This window comes from Thamnophis sirtalis, unplaced genomic scaffold (genome assembly GCF_051295495.1).
Source record: "Thamnophis sirtalis isolate CommonGarterSnake01/CBP01778 unplaced genomic scaffold, rThaSir2_p1.2 scaffold_2, whole genome shotgun sequence".
Classification (NCBI taxonomy): domain Eukaryota; kingdom Metazoa; phylum Chordata; class Lepidosauria; order Squamata; family Natricidae; genus Thamnophis; species Thamnophis sirtalis.
In genome coordinates this window covers 152,106,129-152,126,966 of record NW_028261382.1, presented here as the reverse complement: position 1 = coordinate 152,126,966, position 20,838 = coordinate 152,106,129, and the positions used below count along the sequence as shown (strand labels likewise).

The following is a 20,838-nucleotide window of genomic DNA, read 5'->3' as shown; positions in this document are numbered from 1 at the left end:
GTCAATATACTTCTGTAGTGCAAAAGAATTAATTCATTAAAAACTTAGCTTTGTATTTTTAAGACTCTATACTTGTTTTAGCACTAGCAGTTGCACTTAGACATATACCATTTCATGGTGCTTTACAGCCCTCTCTAAGCAGTTAAAGAGTCTGCATATTGCCCCCAACAATCTACGTCCTCATTTTACCGATCTCAGAAGGATGGATCGCTGAGTCAATCTTGAGCGTTTCCAAATCGAACTCCTGGAGTGAGTAGTGAGTTAGCCTGCAGTACTGCATTCTAACCACTGTGCCACCACAGCTCTGTTTTGAGTATTTCAACATCAGTATTGCAAATTAAACTATGTAATTTATGTGTAGAGTGGGCATTCCATCTGTGATGCTTAACTGAAGGCCTAGAAAAGGAAGTATTGCAATATAAACATCTTAATATAAAGATTTGGAATTATGTCCCTAGATACTTTAATATGAATATATAATAAGCATTGCTTATTACAGTGTATACCAAATATCTATCAAACCATTAATAAACTTTTTAAAAGAGGGCAGGAGATCTATGCTTAGCCATCGTTTCTCAACCTGTAAATTTTACTCTCTGCCCAAACTCTGCTTTGTGGTACAGAAATGGTGCCTACTAATGCAAGTTATTCGTGTTTTATATATTTTTACATATTTTTTCTTGTACCTTTATTTTGAGTGTCTCTTAATAAATGATTCAAAGCACATCTAAGCTCAAAGCTGGCTTTATGCTGAAAAAACACTGGTGCAGGCCATCAAAACTAGGAGGTACAATGCTATGCCTCCTTCTGAATCATTATAAAAATAAACACCTTTGTATTGGCAGACTATGTCCTGGGGCCCATATACCTTGAAGCTGATACTGTAAGGTGACCAGACGTCCCGCATTTGGCAGGACAGGCATGCTTCTTCATAATTTTTCCCGCATCCCGGGCCGTTCTCAAAAGATCCCGCTTTAATTTTGGTGCCTTCTTTGATCGCTCGCTCCCCCGCCCATCCGCTGCTGCTCGCATGGGCAGGGTAGTGTAGCGAGTGAGGAAGCAGATGGGCAGAAGCGAGTGAGCCGCTCATTCGTTCCCCTGCCCATCCGCTGCGGCTCACATGGGCGGGGTAGTATAGCGAGTGAGCGGGCGGATGGGCGGGGGATCAGCTCGCCTTTCCAGCCCCACTTCCACCTGGACAAGCCATGGGAAAGCCTCCGCCTCTCCGAAAAAAGCCTCCTGTGTGTGTGGCCCTCGGCGGGGTCTGGAAGCGGAGCCTTTCCCCAAAGCATCCCTCGCGCACTTCGGGGGCCGGCAGGCGAGGCGAGCACAGCACTGTTCCCTCTAAGCAAGAAAACACCGCGCAGCACTTTTCAACTCCCGCGCAGCCACAGTGATTTCTTTTGATGAGCACGGGGCGACTGGACTGATGGTAGTTGTGAAGCCTCAAAGCCCCCGCCACCACCGGACTAACTGCTGCTGCCTCCCCCTCCTCTAACAGCACTGCCGGATTTGCTGCCTGGCGCTGCGGCTGAGGTGAAGCCGGCAAAGCTCCCGCCGTGCTTTTGAGGAGCCTTGAGGCCACGGGAGCCAGTAGGAAGGCGGCGGAGGAGGGGGCAGGGAAGGGGTAACGCGGTGCCCAGCTCAGGTGCTCTGAGCAGAGGGGGAACCGCCCCCTCTGCCAGCGCTGGGCAGCAAAGCTTAACATCTCAGCGTTTTTCGCATGGGGCGGGCTGCAAGAGGGAGGGAGTGAGTCTGGATTGCTGCAAAGCAAGTCTTGGGAAGTCCTTTGCATTGGCTAGAAAAGGTCTTCACTCACTCCCTCTTCTTGCAGCATGCCCCGATGCGAAAAACGCTGAGATCGGCGCACTTGGGGCTGCTGCTGCTGCGACATCCAGGGAGACTCATGTTACTCGTCTTCCCAGATGGGCTCTTTTGTTCAGCCTGTAATTAAGGTTCTTTGTTATGTCTTAGAAGATCACCTGGTTAAAAAGAAGGAAGAGGCTCCGCTGGTCCGGAGCCCATCTGCATGTTGTGAAGGAGGGAGAGACCTACACAGAAAGACAGACAGAGATACAGAGAGACACACACACACAGAGTGAGTGATTAAGTGAGTGAGTGAGTGACAGAAGACAGACAGACACACACACACACATATACACCCAGAGTGACAGAGAGAGAGAGAGGAAGGGAGGGGAGAGAGATTGAGAGATAGAGAGGGAGGGAGGGAGGGAGGGAGAGAAACAGAGAGAGACACACAGAGAGTGAGTGATTGAATGAGACACACACACACACACACACACACACATACACACAGAGTGACAGAGAGAGAGGAAGGGAGGGGAGAGAGATTGAGAGATAGATAGAGAGATAGAGAGGGGGAGGGAGAGAGACAGAGAGAGACACACACACAAAGTGAGTGAGTGAGTGAGTGAGTGAATGACACACACACACACACACACACACACACACAGAGTGACAGAGAAAGAGAGAGGAAGGGAGGGGAGAGAGATAGAAAGAGAGGGAGGGAGAGAGCTTTCAATTTGTAGGGATGTAACCTGGCTGTTTTTGCCTGCTCTCAAAAAGATGAGCAGGGTTGAACCTGGCTAATAATTGGAGGGGAATCCACCTGGGAATCTCAGTACTGTATATTTAATAGGAAAATATTAAAAATTGTCCAAAAGCAACAATGACAATTTCCATACTACTGCTAAGAAAATTACGACACATCAATAAAATTATAGGAGCTGAGTTTAACTCAAGAGAAACTTTTCTAAAGGTAGACAGTTATATAACAATTCCACAATTCTGAAAGAACAAGCTTGTTCTATATGAAATTTAATGCTACAACAGAATGAAGTAACACTGAAGATAAGTGCAGGTAGTTCTCAATGCATGACCACAATTGAGCCCAAAATTTATGTTGTTAAGTGAGAAATTTATTGAGTTTTGCCCCATTTTACAATTTTTCTTGCCACATTTGTTAAGTGAAAAAAATTTTTTTTAATCTCCCCCCCCACCCCCAAAGGTGTCCCTCTTTACCAATCTGAAAATCTGGTCACCTTATGATACTGTGACTGTTTTTATTCCAAAAATCTTAAAGAACAGTGTAATCTATGATAGTCTTCACTTCTATTAATCTTAAAATGCTGAAGATGTACTGGGGCCCATATACCTTGAAGCTGATATCACTATTTTTATTCCAAAAACCTTCAAGAACAGTATAAACTATGATAGTCTTCACTTCTATTGATCTTAAAATGCTGAGCATAGGTTGCAAGAAGTATAATTTAATCATTACCTTCCTCCAAGTCTTCACCTAAGCCTTGCACTAGGAACAACACCTCCCTGCCCAACTCCATGTAAAACAGAAATAGAATAAACTGCTTGCACACTCCCTTTTCTCTTTCACAATATGCCTCCCAAATTAGGCTTTTATATAGTTTGCTTCTCATTTATTAGTATCAGCATTTTATTGTTACAAGAAATGTCTTAAGTAGCAGCATGCTTTTGAACACATCAATAAATTATGTGTCAGAGAAAGGCACAAGAAATAGGTGGCACATAGAAATGTGGGTAAAAAATGAGTAACAGTGAATTTAGTAAGTAGGAAGGACAGTAATTAAGGCTGAAAATTCCATACAGTGTTAACATAGTAATTGCATAAAATCTGAGCTACAAAAGTCCAGACTTGTAAGTGACAGCAAAAGAAATACTGTAGTTATCAGAAATTTTGAAGCTCATATACTATAAAAATTATTTTTAAATAAAGAACACTGAATTCCATGAGATATTTCTGAGTTCAAGATTATTTTCATGTTTTATAGCTACCTGGAAAAAGCAACCTGGGCATAGGACTGAAATATATATTGCTAAATTGAAGACTATCAATGCCTTCTGATAGCCTACTTCCATTATGTTCAACTTGCATTATAGTAGATAATATTAAGGAAGATGTCTTTAAAAATCTAATAATATGACATTTCTTTCAGAAGCCTGGCAGAAGATCATACTCTAAAGTTGAGTCCTAAAGCAAAGAGAGCCAAACAAAGTGTATTGTCAGATGAAAAAGAAAACACCATTATTGAGTATGTTGTCCCTGTGTTCAGTGGAAGGTAGGTGTCTTTACTGTTGTTTTGTGAATGGGACAAACAAAAATGATTGAGATAAAGAGTAAACATTTTTTTACAGTTTTATAATGGCTTCAGTGCTAAATTTAACCACATCAATACATTCCTAATGAGTCTTTCTATTGCACATAAAAGTACACAAATGGTGAGGTTGATTAAAATATATATTCTGCTTGATATTAGCCATCAATAATGCACTCCTATCTATGTTTCCTCTGAAGTTTTGAATTTTTATCCTTAAAAATCTGCTTACTCATTTGTGGTATTTCAATTAAGAATGAGTAATTGAAAAGCAAGAGAATCAATAACGGAGAGAAAACAGAAAGATAAATTGAACTAAATACTTAATGCTGCCTTTTAAGTATCTTACTGTTTTGCATTTTCTGTGACATTTTTAATAGAAAAATTGAGTCTTTTGTTAATATAAACATATTAGAATAGTGGTGTCAAATTCAACTTCATTGAGGGCTGCATCAGGGTTGTGTTTGACCTTGGGGGGGGGCATGGCAGGGATGGGCATGACCAGAAGTGAGCATGGCCATGATAGGCATGATACAGGACTCATGTCGGGGGCACCTGTGGTGGCCAAATGCTAAGGCAGAACTTCCCTGAGACCCTCCCTCCCTCTCATTATAACCTCCCTCCGTCCCTTCCTCCCTCCCTTCCTTCTCTTTTTTTCCCTTTTCTCCTTTTTCCTTCTCTCTTCCTTCCTGCTTTCTTCTTCCCTTCTTTCCTTAATTTTCCTTTCTTGCTCTCTTCTCATCTTTCCTTCTTTTTCTTTGTCTTTCCTCTTTCCCTTTCTCCTTTTCTGTTCCTTCTTTCATGCTCAAATGCAAAAGGGGAAACATTTCTCCTTTTGTTTTGTTTTTAGTTTGTTTTGAGAGGCCTCCTGCAGCCCTCTGCCAGTGAAAATGGAGCTCAGGAAACCGTCATGGCCAAAAACGGGATGCAGGGGGGCGACCTCCATTTTCATTGGCAGAAGCCAGTCCTTTGCTGTTTCCAGGCCAGCCCCACGGGCAATATCTAAACATCCCTTGGGCCAAATCTGGCCTCCAGGTCTTGAGTTTCACACCTCTGTATTAGAAGATATATTTGAGTTGTAGTGTATTTGAATTTGAATTTAAGACTTTTTACACAGAATATTGATGGGTCTGAAATTGCTATGGAAATCTTGAATTCTTTAATAAGCAATATGATCAGATTTCCATTGTTTTATAATGACATTTTCAAGAAAAATGTTATTCTTAAAATAACTTAAAAGTTATCTTAGTCAAGGTGACCAGACATCCCGCTTTTGGCAGGACAGTCCCGATTTTTAACAATTTGTCCCGCGTCCCGCAGCGTTTTTAAAAAGTCCCAATTTTTGGAAATAATGCACAACAAGCTAGGGAACGGTGGGAGAATGGGAAGGCAGAGGCTTCATTGCTCAGGGGAACTGAACCAGCAATTCATAGACAATCAAACCAGGGGGCTTAGCTGTTTCCCAGGTATGCTGCTTCGGGAGGAGGGGGTTACTGGTTGGAAGTCTGCAAGGTGGGATCACCGCGCAAGCGGCCGGAGGAGGAAAGAACGGAACCTTGCACCAGTAGGGGAGGGGCTTCTGCTGCTCCTCTTGCCTAAGGTGGCCCAGCACCCAAGATCAGAGAGAGGGGGGGGGGAATGTAGGAGCTAGAACGGAGGCAAAGAGGGCGGAAAGAGAGGCTCCCTGCTGACCCAATCGTGCAATCTGCTCTCCACCCCGAGAAGGCACAAGCCTCTTGCCTGCTTTTGCCATTCCGTGTCCTTTGCAGGCAACTCAGTGTCGGGAAAAGCTCCAGCCCTTTTTTTGTGCTCATCTCTTGCGCACATGCAAGCAAAATACCCTCCTGGGCCAGGATCAAGGCGGAGGAGGCAATGACTCTCCTCCCGCTGTCGCCACTACGCAATGAGGGGAGTAATTGGGGATGCAGCACAGGGGAGCCACACTGTGCAGGAGACTCCTCAGTGCCAGACTCAAGTCAGCGCGAGGCGCGGTCCCCTTCGGGTTGGCTCAGGAAGAAGGGGAATGGGGAGCAGCAGAAGCAGCAGCTGGTTGGGTGCAGGTAGGGAAGAGCTCCGGTTCTTCTGCACTGCACAGGGCTCTCCTTGCACAGGGCTCTGGAGCTCTTCCCTCTCTGCATCCAGAGACAGCTGCTCCAGCTCTTTCCTGAGCCAACACAAAGGGGACCGACCGGAGTCTGGAGCTGATGAGTCTCCTGCACAGCGCAGCCAGCTACTCCCTTATACCTCCCTAAGACCAATAAGATCGCACAGGATGGGCCTTCTCCGGGTGCCTTCAGCAGGACAATGCTGGCTGGCGACGCCTCGGAGTAGGGCCTTCTCTGTTGCCGCTCCGGCCCTATGGAATGAGCTACCCCCACAGATCCGGGCCAGACCCACTCTCATGGCCTTCCGTAAAGCTATTAAAACCTGGCTTTTCCGGCAGGCCTGGGGCTGTTGACCTCTTGATTGAGGTCCAGCCCCCCTTTGATTGGGTGCATGTTGTGCTTCTTCTTAATTTTGTTGTGTCTTATTGTTTTAACTCTTTTTTAATATTTTTCATTTCTGTAAGCCACCTGGAGTCCTTCGGGATTTGATGGCCTAGAAATTCAATAAATGAAATGAAATGAAATGAAATACTCACTTCTCAGTAGCAGCAGCAGAAGGAGTCGCTGTCCCCACCGCCGTGATCCCGGCCCAGGAGGGTATTTTGCTTGCAGGCGCAAGAAAGAGATGAAAGAAAAAAGGGGAGAATAAGGGAGAGATAGAGAGAGAAATGAAAGAGAGCTGGAAGCAGAGAATGGGAGAGAGGAAAAATAGAGGGAAACAAATTAGAGGGAGAAGGGGGAGAGGGAGAAAGAAATGAAAGAGAGCTGAAGGGAGAGAATGAGAGAGAGGGAAAAGAGAGGGAAACAAATCAGGGGGAAAGAAAGGAAGAGGAAAGAAGGAAAGAAAGAAAGAAAGAAAGAAAGAAAGAAAGAAAGAAAGAAAGAAAGAAAGAAACTTTCTCAGACCTATGACAAAAGCAATGGCAAGCTAGATCTCTTGCCAAGAAAACTGCAGTTTGCCAGAAGGCACAAATTGGAAGCATGTCTGATTTTTTTAAAGAAAATAACAGATGGCCAAAAAATGCATCTGAAAATAAGATTATTTATAATTTTGGATAACGTATTATATTGTCAAACTCAAAAGAAATCAAAATATATATCCTATTGCTGTTAGTACAATCTTGCCAGCTTCTATCAAGGTAGAGTTCACTATGAAAAGATTACAGAGAAGCAATTTCCTACAATTAATAACTTTATTTTGGATTTGCTATCATATTCCATGAGAAAGAAAGAAAAAGAAAGAGGGAAATGGAAGGAAAGAAAGATAGAAAGGAAGAAGAGAAAGGCAGAGGAAAAATAGAGAAAAACAGAAATGAGAGGGAGGGGGAGAGAAGAGAGAGACCCTATTCCCACAGAAAACACTGAGCCATGAAATCTCAGTGAATTGAACCAGCAATTCGTAGATAATCAAACCAGGGGGCTTAGCTGTTTCTCAGGTATGGGGAACATATCAAAGACATGACTGAGGGGCTTAAAGAAATAACGAAGCCCACAGATTATTATCATTCTTTTTTCCTCTTTCATGCGGGGAGGAAAGAAAAAGACCCTTAAAACAATCTCGCTGTGTTGCCTCACCTCTAAAGTCACAGAATCAATTATAAACCAGCCCTTCACCCTCCACTTAGAAACAAACAACCTGCTTTCTTAAGAGCCAAGGTGGCGCAGTGGTTAAATGCAGCACTGCAGGCTACTGCTAGATCAGCAGGTCAGTGGTTCAAATCTCACCGGCTCAGGGTTGACTCAGCCTTCCATCCTTCCGAGGTGGGTAAAATGAGGACCCAGATTGTTGGGGGCAATATGCTGACTCTCTGTAAACCGCTTAGAGAGGCCTGAAAGGCCTATGAAGCGGTATATAAGTCTACTGCTATTGCTATTTCTAACAAGCAGTTTGGATTCAGGAAAAAATTGTCCTGTAATCTGCAACTCCTACAATTCCCCCCCCCCAGAAGGACAGAGAGGGACCCCACCGCTTTCCCTGATGGTAGCCGAGGTGGGGAGCCGCAGCCAGACCCCCCCCCTCTCTCCTCCTGCCCCCAGTGTCTGGGTGGGAGTGGGCTGCCTGGAAAGAGGAAGGGAAGGAAAAGCGAAAGCGAAAGAGGGAAAGTGAGGCATTTTCAGCTCTGAATCCCCAGAAGGAAAAAGGCATTTGAGCAAAAGGATTTTTGCTTCTTCAGAAACTTCACCTTTTCTTCTGAATCTCAAATTCGAGGCTTTGAAGATCAGGCAAGAGCGGAGCTTCTGTTTCTTCTGGGGCAGCTTCTGAATTTGGGGAGGAGACCCCCCCATAATCCCCCATTGCTCAATCGGGGCCTGGAGGGGGAGGGGAACTGAGGGAGGATATTAGGAGCTCTGAGTTGCTTCTCCGGAACTGGCTCCCCTTTGTGAAAGGGGCTGGAAACCCTCCCTTTGAAGGGATCCATGGACCATATAGACCAAATTTTTAATCAAGAACCCCTCCCCCCGGTCAATAGTGTCCCGCTTTACCAATGTTAAAATCTGGTCACCTTAATCTTAGTAGATAGCTAAGAATTCTAATTTAGGTCAGAAAAGAGTAGTCTTCTGTCTATTCAATTATATTAAAAATCAGTATATTTATTATAATACAAGAAAAGCTATCTTTCACTTTTTCATACATGCCACACATATATACTGTTTTCCTGTCTCATTTGTTCTAATTTTTTATTGTATAATTGAGTAAGAATCTATTGCAATAGTATCCATGACTATTGGAACATAAAACAATTATTTTAACAGTTAGAGCTACCAGAACAACTAACATGTTTTTCAAAATTATTTAAATTTGTTCAGTACATATTGTTAGAAATAGGGAAATAGTTTTTAAAACTTTTAATCTTTGATTTCTGTACAATGTCAGTATAATGTTTTTCAACAATTATCTGACAATGTGATTTCAGTCTGGATATACCTATTTGTAATTTGTTGCTGTTTCCAAAGTATTTTTAAATTTAGAAAATTTATTTTAAACCTTTGCTTATAAAACAAATATGATAACTTTGTTGTTTGTCAATTTAGCCTCTGCCAGTCTTTCTTAAAGGAATAAAAAGTTAATTTGATTCATAATAAGTCTAACCATTCTTTGTGCCAGAAAGTACTGGACTATGTGATACCACTGCCACCTATTTATTATCTGAAAGCTACAACTCAGATTCATGTTATAGTTGTAAACCATATCTAAATTATTAATTAGGTCAATTTGCCCCTTGTCATGGTGAGATAATTGTTTGAGACAGCCAATGTAATTTTAAAAAATCAAATTACTTTTAGGAAGCTGATAGCTTGTATTGATTGCTGGCCAACTGATAAAGATAGATTTGAACCTAAAATAATTGGATTCCAAAGCTAATTTAGGAATATTCTAATAAGAATGATCTGATGCAAGACAACCACTTTTAGATTGCTGACTTGTACAGACTTTGTTTGCATTGGTGCCACAAAACACATTTTTAAAAGTTTTTCATTTTGGACATGATATAAAAATAGTCCTTGGCATCAGTTAGTCAAATTTATGAATTCTGATTTCTACTTATTTCCACTGCAATTTCCCCCCACTCTTATGGCTAGATTATTAACATTCCAAATTTAATAATATTTGACGTGTACTTTGATTTGATGGTATTATGAAGGAAACCTTTTCCAAACTAATGACCTTCAGAAATATTTTGGATTTAAGAGTACATAATCCCTAGCTAAGCCAACAGTTACTTGAATGTCATCATCTAAAATATAACTATTACTATGCTAATATTCCAAATGTATCATTCAGTCATCTGATTTTATATGTAAATCTGCCATTCTACACTCTGGCTAAAGTTTAAAATGTTTAAGAATTTCATTCAGAATCAGTCTAAACATTTGGCACTTCATCTCAAGAATGCTTTCGGTACCTCTTCTAACTGCTCAATGTTTGAATTAATGTTCAGAATGGTATGGATAGCCTTTTAATATCTTTTATATTCAAATTTATATTCAGAGTGAGTATATGTGTCAACTATATAGTGATAAATTACATATATGGATTTGACCATAATACTCGCATGCACATTTCAATGAACTGGCATTTATGTTAAAAATATTGGTAAAGTATGAAAAGAATACAACATTGGATATACATGTGAAGATTTGCTTAAAGTCAATAACTGCAGCTGCTAACTGAAAAGCTAAATAAATAGCCCATTACTGTTGCCTTTTCCAATCCCAGGTGCTAGCTTTCTAAACAACTGTTTGCTGCATTCAAAATTTCGTCTTCATTATGATTTACCGGTATATTGTGGAAGTATACTACTTTGATACTGAAATATATGTATACCAGATGTAAAGACTAATAGCTATAATGTTTTTTAAAAGAATTAAGCTAGTTTGATATATAGTAGATTTCCATAACATCGACATCTTGTACAAGTACTGGTATATTTTCATATTTACCTTTATTTCCTGAAGATAAAGAGACAATAAGATGATAACTAATATTTTTCAAGAAAATCAGGAAAAACAGCTTGTCCACCACACAGCATATTATGCAGAAAATTGGGCTAAATTTTGTGTAATCCACAACTTTCATTCCTAAATCTTTATCTACAGCACAAATTAGGAGAAACTGATATAGAAAGTCCATTGTTAGAATATAGAATTAAAGAGTTGGAAGGGACCTTGGAGGTCTTCTAGTCCACCCCCTGCTTAGGCTGGAAGTCCTACACCACTTCAGACAAATGGTTATCCAACATCTTAAAAACTTCCAGTGTTGGAACATTCACAACTTTTGGACAACTTCATCGTCTTGATATAGTCAGTGGACTATGTTTAACTTATTATAAATCTATCTATCTGTCTGTCTGTCTGTCTGTCTGTCTGTCTGTCTGTGTGTGTGTGTTCCAGCATAACTCTGGAACGCCTCGAGCAATTTCAACCAAACTTGGTACACAAATGACTCTGGAAAAAATACTGTGGGGGGTAAGACACACCTAACACCCCTCTCTGTGTGGGTTCTGTTAAGATACAGCCTGTTGTGCCATACTGGCTTCTACTGTACAGCAGAGTTGAGTTGCCAAGGTAACGACTTCACAATACTCCACAAGGAGGGACTCCCTTTGGTAAGGGGGAAAAGCCAACATTAGAAATTACGTTTAGTCTGGACATTTTCCCCCCTATAAATAAATATCCGGGCAATGCCAGGTTATTGGCTAGTGCTAAGATAAAATGTCTTGTTTTCCAATATGCAATGGATTCTTTTTTAATTACTGCAGAGAAAACTATATTAGTGGAATTACAGATAAAGAAGAAGAAAGAATTAAGGAAAGTGCTGCTTATATTGCCAGAAGGAATCTTTTTGCTGCTGGGGAAGGGATCACTACAACCAAAAAGAAAATTTCCTCTTCTGTAGAAGAAGAACACCATGAGAAAAAATCAAGAAAAGTAGCAATACGGGAGACAGCTGAAAGATTGGCTTTAAAGAAAACGGTATTAAATTACTCATTCATTAATGATGTGAGGCTTTGTTGTTGTTTACTGTTGTTAAAAATATCAAAATAGAGGACATGGTTACAAAAATAAGTAAGCCATTATTAGTTATTATGTTTCTGTTTGATTTCAAGTGGGGAAAAAACATAATTTCTGAACCATTAGGACTTAAACATTTGGTAGGATTCAGTATCTAAATATGAAATGCTGTAGAATAGATTTTTCAGGCGATGTTCCTGTATCTCTACAGATAAAAATGATAGAATTATGGGTATATAAGGATTGGGCAGAGTATGAATCTGTTCCCTCTGAGAAAAACTCCAACATCTTTCTTGGCGCCTGTTGAAGGGCAAGAATGTAGAAGGATCAGTTTCCCATCCCCAGTACTCTCTTTGTTTGGATAAAAGGAATTCCCTCCTGTTGAAGCCAATAAATAAATCAATGCCAGCTCCAGAACTGCTGTAGACTGTTTTTTTGGCTTGGAGTATGAGTGAGCATACCAAAAGGATTTTGCAACCAGCAGATCTATTGTCTCAACTGGCACGTGCTGTGGCCAATTTCTGACCCTTCTACATTTCTCTTCATGTAAGGAAAGATTATGTTGGGAGAAACAAAATTCCAAATTAGATACTAATATTTCCATAATTTCACATGGGAAAAGTCACATTCCCCTTTTACTTGGCCTCACTGCTTCCTTTAACAGCAGGTTTTCCATGCTGTTCTCTTTCTTAAGCCAACTTCAAAAATACCTGACCCAAATGCAGAGAGTTGGCAATGGAGTCATGTGTTCAGTCCAGATCATGACTGAATGGCCATTTCTCTGCTTCTTTCCCCTCCAACCTATGCAAAGAAAGGACCTCATTGACTGATTTGGTGTCACTTCTTCCTTTCAGAGATTGTTCCTTTTTAACTAGTTGCAATTCCATGTGCCTTTTCTTACGTCTCCCTGTTGTTTGTGTACCTGGATACCTTCTCTTCTCACGTTATCTTCTTTTGCCCTAATCCCCTTATCCTAACTTTGTCACCACAAAATGAAAGCAGCAGGAAACAGGTTTCTTTTTCATTCCTACGTCTTCCTGAAGATGCACGGAAGCTTTGTAATGAGGAAGAAATGCTAGCTTAGCTTCAAAAAGCAAAGCAGCAACTACAGAAGCAGCTTTAATATTCTTTGAAAAATGGAAAGGGAAGCTTTGCTTTCCCTAGACTGTGGAAAGGAAAGGGTGCTCACTGGAAAATGGATCATGAGCTTCCAGAGTTAAGAATGGCTAATTGTAAACTGTAAACATTGCTTTTTAAACAGTAAGAATTTTTTTTTTAAGGGAGATACCAATCAGGAGAGAACATAGTAACCCAACGGCTGCACAGTATAATAATTAGCCACTGGAGGTTGCCAGGTAGCACAGCCATTGGGAGAAAAGTCTTCATCTAGATGCCAAAGACCATCAACTCTGAAGGTCTTAAAACAATAAAAAATATCCACTTGAATCAAAGCTGGAAAACACGCATATGGGAAACATTTGCAATTTCCTGAGACTGGGAGTGGGATGGGGAAGTGGGAGGAAGAGGACAGGGAGGAGGGTCTCATCTGTTTCTGCACCGAGGAAGTGATGGACAGTCGATTCTAAGTCTGTCTAGAATTTAGAGAAAATAATAATGTTTTCATTTTATCCTGTGGTCATCTTCTTTAAGAAAATAATTAGGTACTTAAATGGCATGTTGAAAATTATGATAATATTTTATTATATTTATGAGCTGTACAGCAAATATATTTTATGTAGTAGTCTACCATAAAGCTAAGGCTAGTGCATGTCTACAGGATGATTTTTAAGGTGAAATGTTTGTCCTTACAGATAACAGAGACACAGGAGTTCCACAGAAAGTTAAATGAAGATAGCCTGCTACATGCTCCTGAATTTGTTATCAAACCTCGTTCACACACTGTCTGGGAAAAACAGAATGCCAGGTTGCACTGCACTGTGAGAGGCTGGCCAGAACCTCGTGTTACATGGTATGCTTGTCTCTTTATCAGCATTGTAAGTTGAAGTAATGCACTTAGAATAGGTTAACATAAACATAACGTTTACTATAAATGCTGTATTGAGAAGATATCAAATCCAACTTTTAACATTGTCTAGCGAATTTTTGCATGCTTAAAGTAATTCACACATTATTATATAAATTAAAATATGTTTCATGTTTTTACTTTAATTCAGTACTTTATTTCATTGTGGGCTATCTTACGCCTGCTATATCCTATAGAGCTTATACCGTATATCTTATTCCTGCAGAGGGCTTGAGAATAATGGCTATCATTAAGTGTGCTACAACACAACAAGTAACTTTTGCTTCAACACAACAATTAATTCTAAGTGAGAATTTTCCAAATCACACTAGGAATAATATTAATAATATAATATAATATAATATACACTTCTTGAATCAATATGTATACTGAACACATTAACAGTTTGATGTTGGCACTATTGAATTTTGTGGCACAATTTGTCAATTGAAAAGCATTTATTTTGGAAAAAGATGTGTTCCAAATACGTTTATATGAAGAAAAGTTTGCAAATCTGACAGAAAAAGGCATTACATTTATATATTTAAAAAGGAACATGTACAAAAAGATTATATATTTTTAAACTGAATGCAAACTGATTAAGAAATAAGAAAAAAAACCTTTCAAAGTCAGAAATATGATAACATGATTACTTTGGCATAACGATGTTATATTGGTCCCATTACTCTTCTAAGTTGTTTTCAACTTGATAGCTTGCCTGAAATATAATTTGACAATGTGAGTAATTTAAAACTGCATCACTCCAATATTGTTATAGAAGCTACATCCAAGAATTGAATTTACTTTAAATTAAATTAGCTGTTGTATGGAATGTGATGCAATACTTCCCTTTAAATTGTCCTAACGCTGAACATTTAAGTTTTGGTCCTATATATCTAGGAATTCAGTGTGATTTGCTATTGACTGAAACATGCAGAGAATTGCATTTTAAGTACTTAGCTATCAGTGGAAAGAATGAGCATCAGACAGGTGTTTGCTTTGGGATATGAAATGAAATCTGATAACTCTTGCTTATCATTTGTTAAGTAGATGTCATTCACATGCTTGAAACAAGCAGCACTTATACAACATGGAAATGTGATAAAAGTTGTGAACCCTTAATGTTTTCAGCTGAATAAATGCTTATACTTCATAGTGAATTATGTTACATTCAGTCATGTTCTCTTATTAGCTTTACTAGGAAAAATATGGAAAACTCATATCTTTGGGGAATTCAACTGTATGTTTGAACTGCTAACCCATAAAAAGAGTAAATGTGCTGCGGTTCCAAATTAGGAAATGACTTCCCTCTTCTGGAATGTTGCTCACCAGATGCTAAAAGTGTGTGACTTTTATTTCATGCCATAAATAAAATTGTATTCCTTAAAATAAGCTAAAGATGAAGAAGAAATGTGTTACATCCAGAATTGTTCATGGTGTAAAATGATGCAGGAAGAAAGAAATCCAAAATTTAAGTCAGCTATTGTGTTGTGTTGACTTTAATTTAATATGTAAGTTCTTAATTGCAGGTTGCTTCTAGAATTGATACTTTGCAGACCATTTCCGTTCCCCACTCTTGAAATAATTTTAATGAAATAGAATAATTTACATTAGAAAAAGAGACGGGAGGAAAAACTTAAATGCCATCTTCCTAATAATTTCCCAGTTTCCAGAGATTATCCTGCTGTTGCTGATTTTCAAAACAAGAAAAGATGTGAACTTGTAATCACTGATTTCTGAACCATATTCTGCTTGACTAATATTGTGGGAATGTGGTAAAACAGCCTTATTTAAAGAGATAAACTGGACAGAATTGAGGGAAAATTAGGAGAATATGCATACTATTCTCAATTTATAGAATAATGCCAAAGATCTCAAATTACTACAATGAGATTTCAAGACACAGATGATTTGAAACTTCTACAATCTTAAAAGAATTAACTTGCATACAGTATGAATTGATATCTTTGCCAGTGTCTCTGAAGTGATCATCTGCCTCCTCATGTTTCTAGATAGCTGATTCCCAATATAGGTGCCCGCTTGCTTTAATTGGGCAGCTGGAATGACCTTCATACTTTGGGTGACCCTGCTGGAATGTATAATCTTGGCCTACACTCCTGACATTCTTCACCCATGCCGCCCAGGAACACCCTCCCACTTCATGATAAGGCCACACAGCAAAACTTGGAGAGATTTTAATTTAGTAGTTTTGAATAAAAATATTGATTCTTCTGAAAATTAGTACTCTGTCTTTAAGAACAGCTCAAGTAAAACATTCTCAAAGTTTCTTATATATGTGAAAGTTGCCAGATCTTGTCTACATAAACAAACAATAACAGGTCATTTTGTTTATGATGTATCCCAACTATTCTGGGACATTTCCTTGCTTGTAGAGCTCTCAACCCCCCCACCCCCTTTGGAGAAGAAGATATATTATATTCACATATTTAAAGATGAAAAAAACAAGACAAATAGCTGCATTATATTTATAGTTCAGCAAAGTATCGGGGGAGTTTTTAATTAGGGCTTAAGTACATACAGTAGTGGAATTCAAATAATTTAACAACCGGTTTTCTGCCCTAATGACCAGCTGGGTAGGTGTGGCTCAGTGGTCATGTGACTGGGTGGATGTGGCCAACTCAATGTCACTCACATCAATGGGCACTTGGTCTTAGCTATTACAATGGAATAAGGGTTAACCGGAGAGACAGTTTCTGTAAACTAGGCTAGAAACAACACCAGAATGTTTCCTTCCTGCCTTCCTTACAGGATTATCCCTGTAAAGTGGAAAAAAATGAAATTAGATTTTTTTTCCAAGAACCGGTTCTCCGAACTGCTTAGAAAGTTAACAACCAGTTCTCCTGAATAGGTGCAAACTGGCTGAATCCCATCACTGAGTAGGTATTGTATAATCATGCTTTCATAAAAGCATTCTGAAAAGATATAGGTAGCTAAATATTATACAAATCAGATAATTAAAAAGATTGTTTTTGCATTTCAAACATTTAAAATGTACACATATTAATACACACACCAGGGGTGGGTTCCTGCCAGGTGTAACCTCTTCTATAGAAGAGGTTCCATAAATCTACACTGCTGTTTAGAACCAGTTCCAGCTCCCTTCCCCTGCCCATCCGCACATCATCAAGATAAAGAGCAAGAGGAGGAATTCTGAGAGTTGAAGTCCACAAATCTTAACGCTGTCAAGTTTGAACACCCCTAGGGTTTTTTTTTCTAAAGGGTTAGGGGTGCAAGGGTCTTGTAACTTGACAGCTTTAAGACTTGCATGCTTCAAATGCCAGAGTTTCTGAGGCAACATTTTGTTGCTAAGCAAGAGCATTGTTAAGTGAGTTTCACCACATTTTATAAGTTGGCCACCCAGTCTCATGGCCGGCAAGCCACTCCCACCCGGTCACATGGCCGGCAAGCCACTCCCACAAAGTAGGCCACAGCTACTGAAGAGGTTCTAAAAAATTTTGAAACCCACCACACACACACACACACAGACACAAATGCATATGTAGAGATAGAAAGAGAGGGAGGGAGGGACAAAGGGAAGTCATTTTAAAGTCTCTTGTTTGTTGAGCGTATTATCTGATCTCACAGCTCCTGAATCTAGTCCAGCCAGTTACTCTGTTCTCTGTCAGTCACATATGTTTGTTTAAATTATTAAGGTAATTGTAATTAAGAATGTAACTAAGAACAGAATAAGAACATCTGTTCTGGTATTTGTGTGCACCAGGTAAATTTCTGTTAATGTAAAAAAAAAAAAACAAGGTTCATTCAGTTTAGTATTTTGCTATTTAGAATTTTCAGAATATTAGACTACTTAGAGTATTCAGAATAGATGTTTATATTTAATAACCTCATATCTTTAGTCTAAGTAATGTAGTTCAAAGTCATCTTCAGCTTAACTTCCTTTCTATGATATAATATAAGCAATAATATAGATATACAAGATTAACAAAGTATTATTATACAGCAAATTAACATGCAGTTGAAAAGTGAGGAAACAAAGTTTTTTGCTGGAAAGTGATGAAAAATATAGCAGTTTTTAAAATAAAAAATCTATTAAGAATGGTCATTCTTGATTCCTGTACATGTGCACTAATTGTTAATATGCTAAGCAAAATAATCCTTAAGTTAACCCACTGCTTTAGTTCGGCTGTTAATTGTGGTAAAATTTGGTTCCATTTAAATTTAATATAACAAGTTGTGCATTTTCCATGACACAAGCTATTGAAAGGCAACACCTTTGAATGTGAAGAGGGATAAAAGAAATATTTTTGTTGTTGTGCCTTTCATTAGAAGAGCTAAATATAATAATTTGGAGTCTGATCCAACTAGATGTCACAGCTGTTTATCAAAAGGAACCATGCTGATCATAGACCAGTACTACAAATTACATTTTTTTTGTCATAAACTAAAATCATGGATTAGGCTAGTATAATCACATAATAATACTGTACAAGTAAATTGTAAGTTAAAGTTTAAGAATTTGGGGCATAAAAATTAATATAATCAGGTATACAATCTATACAAGGTAATTGTTTAGAATAATAAAATAGTAAAATTATTGATCTAAAATATATTGGTCCATTTTAATGGTAAACTCCATGGAAAAAAATGTTGTTGTAATTGCTGTTGTTATACCTATACTAGAAAAAATGTAGTGCTGTAATGAATAAGGGAGAATAATACATAAAGAGGGATTTTGGTTTCAAAATTAAGAGTCCATTCCAGCCTTGATCCCTCCTAACTCCGAGCCTCAGTTCTTCCAAGGTGTAAGGGATTGCCTCCCCTTCAACTCTCTCCAACTGCCTATTCATCTCGTCTCTTTTGGCCACCTTGCACTCTCCCTTGGCTCGAGAGCCATGTGGTCTTGGGGCTGCTTGCCATGCTGAGGCTTAGGGACTTCTTGGTGCAATATAGCTCTGCAGCTCCAAGAAACCCATGATTTGCAACATAGCCAAAAATTACTGCCACCTCTGAAAGTCTCAGCTGCCACAACTTGGTCTAGCAACACAGTGCAAACTCTAGTCTGCCCAGCAGTGTAACACAAAGCTACAATTGCTCAAGGAAGCTCTGGCTACCCCAGCAGTATGGCCCAAGCCACAATCATCCTAGTCAGTCTCAGTGGCCCCAGCTGAGTAGCAGCCACAGTAGTCTTCTCCACCCTATATCTTGAGACCCCTGCCACCCTGGGCTCCACCAACTCAGCTGACTTCTTGCTCCTAGTGCTGATGAGGTGTGTATGCCCTGGCTGTTCATTAGGCAGCTTCTGACTAGCTGTAATCATATTTCCCTGGTCTCACAAAGAAACTGCTGGGCACGACCTTGGCAATAACATGTCATGCAGCCCACAGCCGCCTTACCAAGAGCCAGACTGGGCATGCTTGGTCAGCAGCAGGAGCAATAAGAAAGCAAAGATCAGCTAGGCAGCAGGGGCCATGGAGTGCCAGGGACCAAAAGGGCACAGATAGGGGTGGAGATAGGCAGGTGGAGGAGCTGAAGCACCCCTTGTGTCATAAGGATGAGTTACCAAGCACTCAAATAGTGATCACATGACTGCAAGAACACAGCAATGGTCATAACTTGAAGGAGCAGTAATAAGTAACTTCAAATGGTCCCTGAACAAATAATACTGAAACACAAACCAAAATCAGATTTTTAAAAACAGTTTTACAAAAGAGAATGCAGTAGGGTACATAATTGAATACTTGTTAATTAAGACTTCAAGTTCAATAATACTATTGACAAATGCTTCGTATTCCATGCTGATGGAAATATTTGCTGCCATCTTCTGGATATTTTTTTTTCCGTAAATGCTTTTCAAAGCTAAATAAAAACTCAGCAGTCTTACTGAAGTTTGCCATGTTTATTTTATTATTACTACATATACCCTTCCATAAATATATACAAATGATGTAATATGAAATCAGATGCATAAAAGTGTTGCACTTTATGAGTCATATTTTTCTACACTGCAATATTCCAGTTAGATATTTTCAATCAGTTTATATGTGAACAAGTAGTTCAATTTAGTCTCATTCTTTATTTTTTGCTAAATCTATTTTTTATGAAATTTATATTTTTTCATTTCTTCTTCATGTTTGATGTGTTTATCATAAAACCATTTTTATTTCATAGGTATAAAAACAATGTTCCCATCAATATCCATACTCATCCTGGTAAATATGAAATCCAAAGTCGATATGGGATGCACTCTTTGGAGATTAACAAGTAAGGGAATAGTATATAGTTTTTGTAATCTTTTTCCTTTTTCTTTAGAATTACAGTATGTGATAATTCCCTATATATATGAGTATGTCTTTTGAAGATGGTGCTAGTAATATACTGCAAGAATGTTGAAATAGGAACTACTGGTTTTTAATTTATTGGGGACAGAACCATTTTATGAAAAGTTATACATATTCTCAAACTCCTTGTAACAATATAAGACATCCTGAAGCTGATTTGATGTTTTGTACGTCCTTCTTGATAAATTTCCACTAGTACTGTATTAAGATTACTTATCTAGCATAATTAATTAATTAATTAATTAATTAATTAATACATTAATGTTTATATTTGATATATACTTAGATAATTTACTGAATTCTAGGCATATAAGAAATTCTAGGTAATTTCTAATGTTTGAAAGTAATGCCAGATAATGCTCTTAATCTTTAAGGGAATTTGGCCTTTAAAGAGAGTCATAATATGTCTGTGATATTGGGCTTTTTTTAAATTCATAATTAAAATAAAAAATTCAAATCTTACTCTTACAAGGATCCTTTAAAACTCTCAATATAATCTGGGTCTTGAACAACACCAAAATATTTTTATATCTTTTCTACATAAGACCCTCTGTTATAAATGGCTCCAACTTGATTTAAGTAGAATTTTGCAATTTCTTATTGAACCAAGTACAAAAACTCATGATTAACGAGCAAGAGATCCTGTTGAGCTTTCACAAATTTTAATTTCCCATGACTGCAGGGCACACAAGGAAATCTGCTGGCCCTGCTCAAGCTTCATATTT

The 20,838-nt window shown here is 38.8% G+C and overlaps 1 protein-coding gene across 4 annotated transcripts in view; it reads left to right on the top strand.

Annotated features, from left to right (window-relative positions):
- MYOM1 (myomesin 1) overlaps nt 1-20,838 on the top strand; it is an 88,564-nt gene that overhangs the window by 10,356 nt on the left and 57,370 nt on the right. For 3 of the 4 annotated variants that reach the window (XM_087707220.1, XM_087707218.1, XM_087707216.1), the window contains exons 3-6: nt 3,993-4,115; nt 11,518-11,731; nt 13,582-13,739; nt 19,944-20,036. In XM_087707220.1, coding sequence (XP_087563346.1) covers nt 3,993-4,115; nt 11,518-11,731; nt 13,582-13,739; nt 19,944-20,036 — 588 coding nt within the window. The remainder of the gene's footprint in view (nt 1-3,992; nt 4,116-11,517; nt 11,732-13,581; nt 13,740-19,943; nt 20,037-20,838) is intronic. The other variant, XM_087707219.1, reaches the window with a different exon arrangement.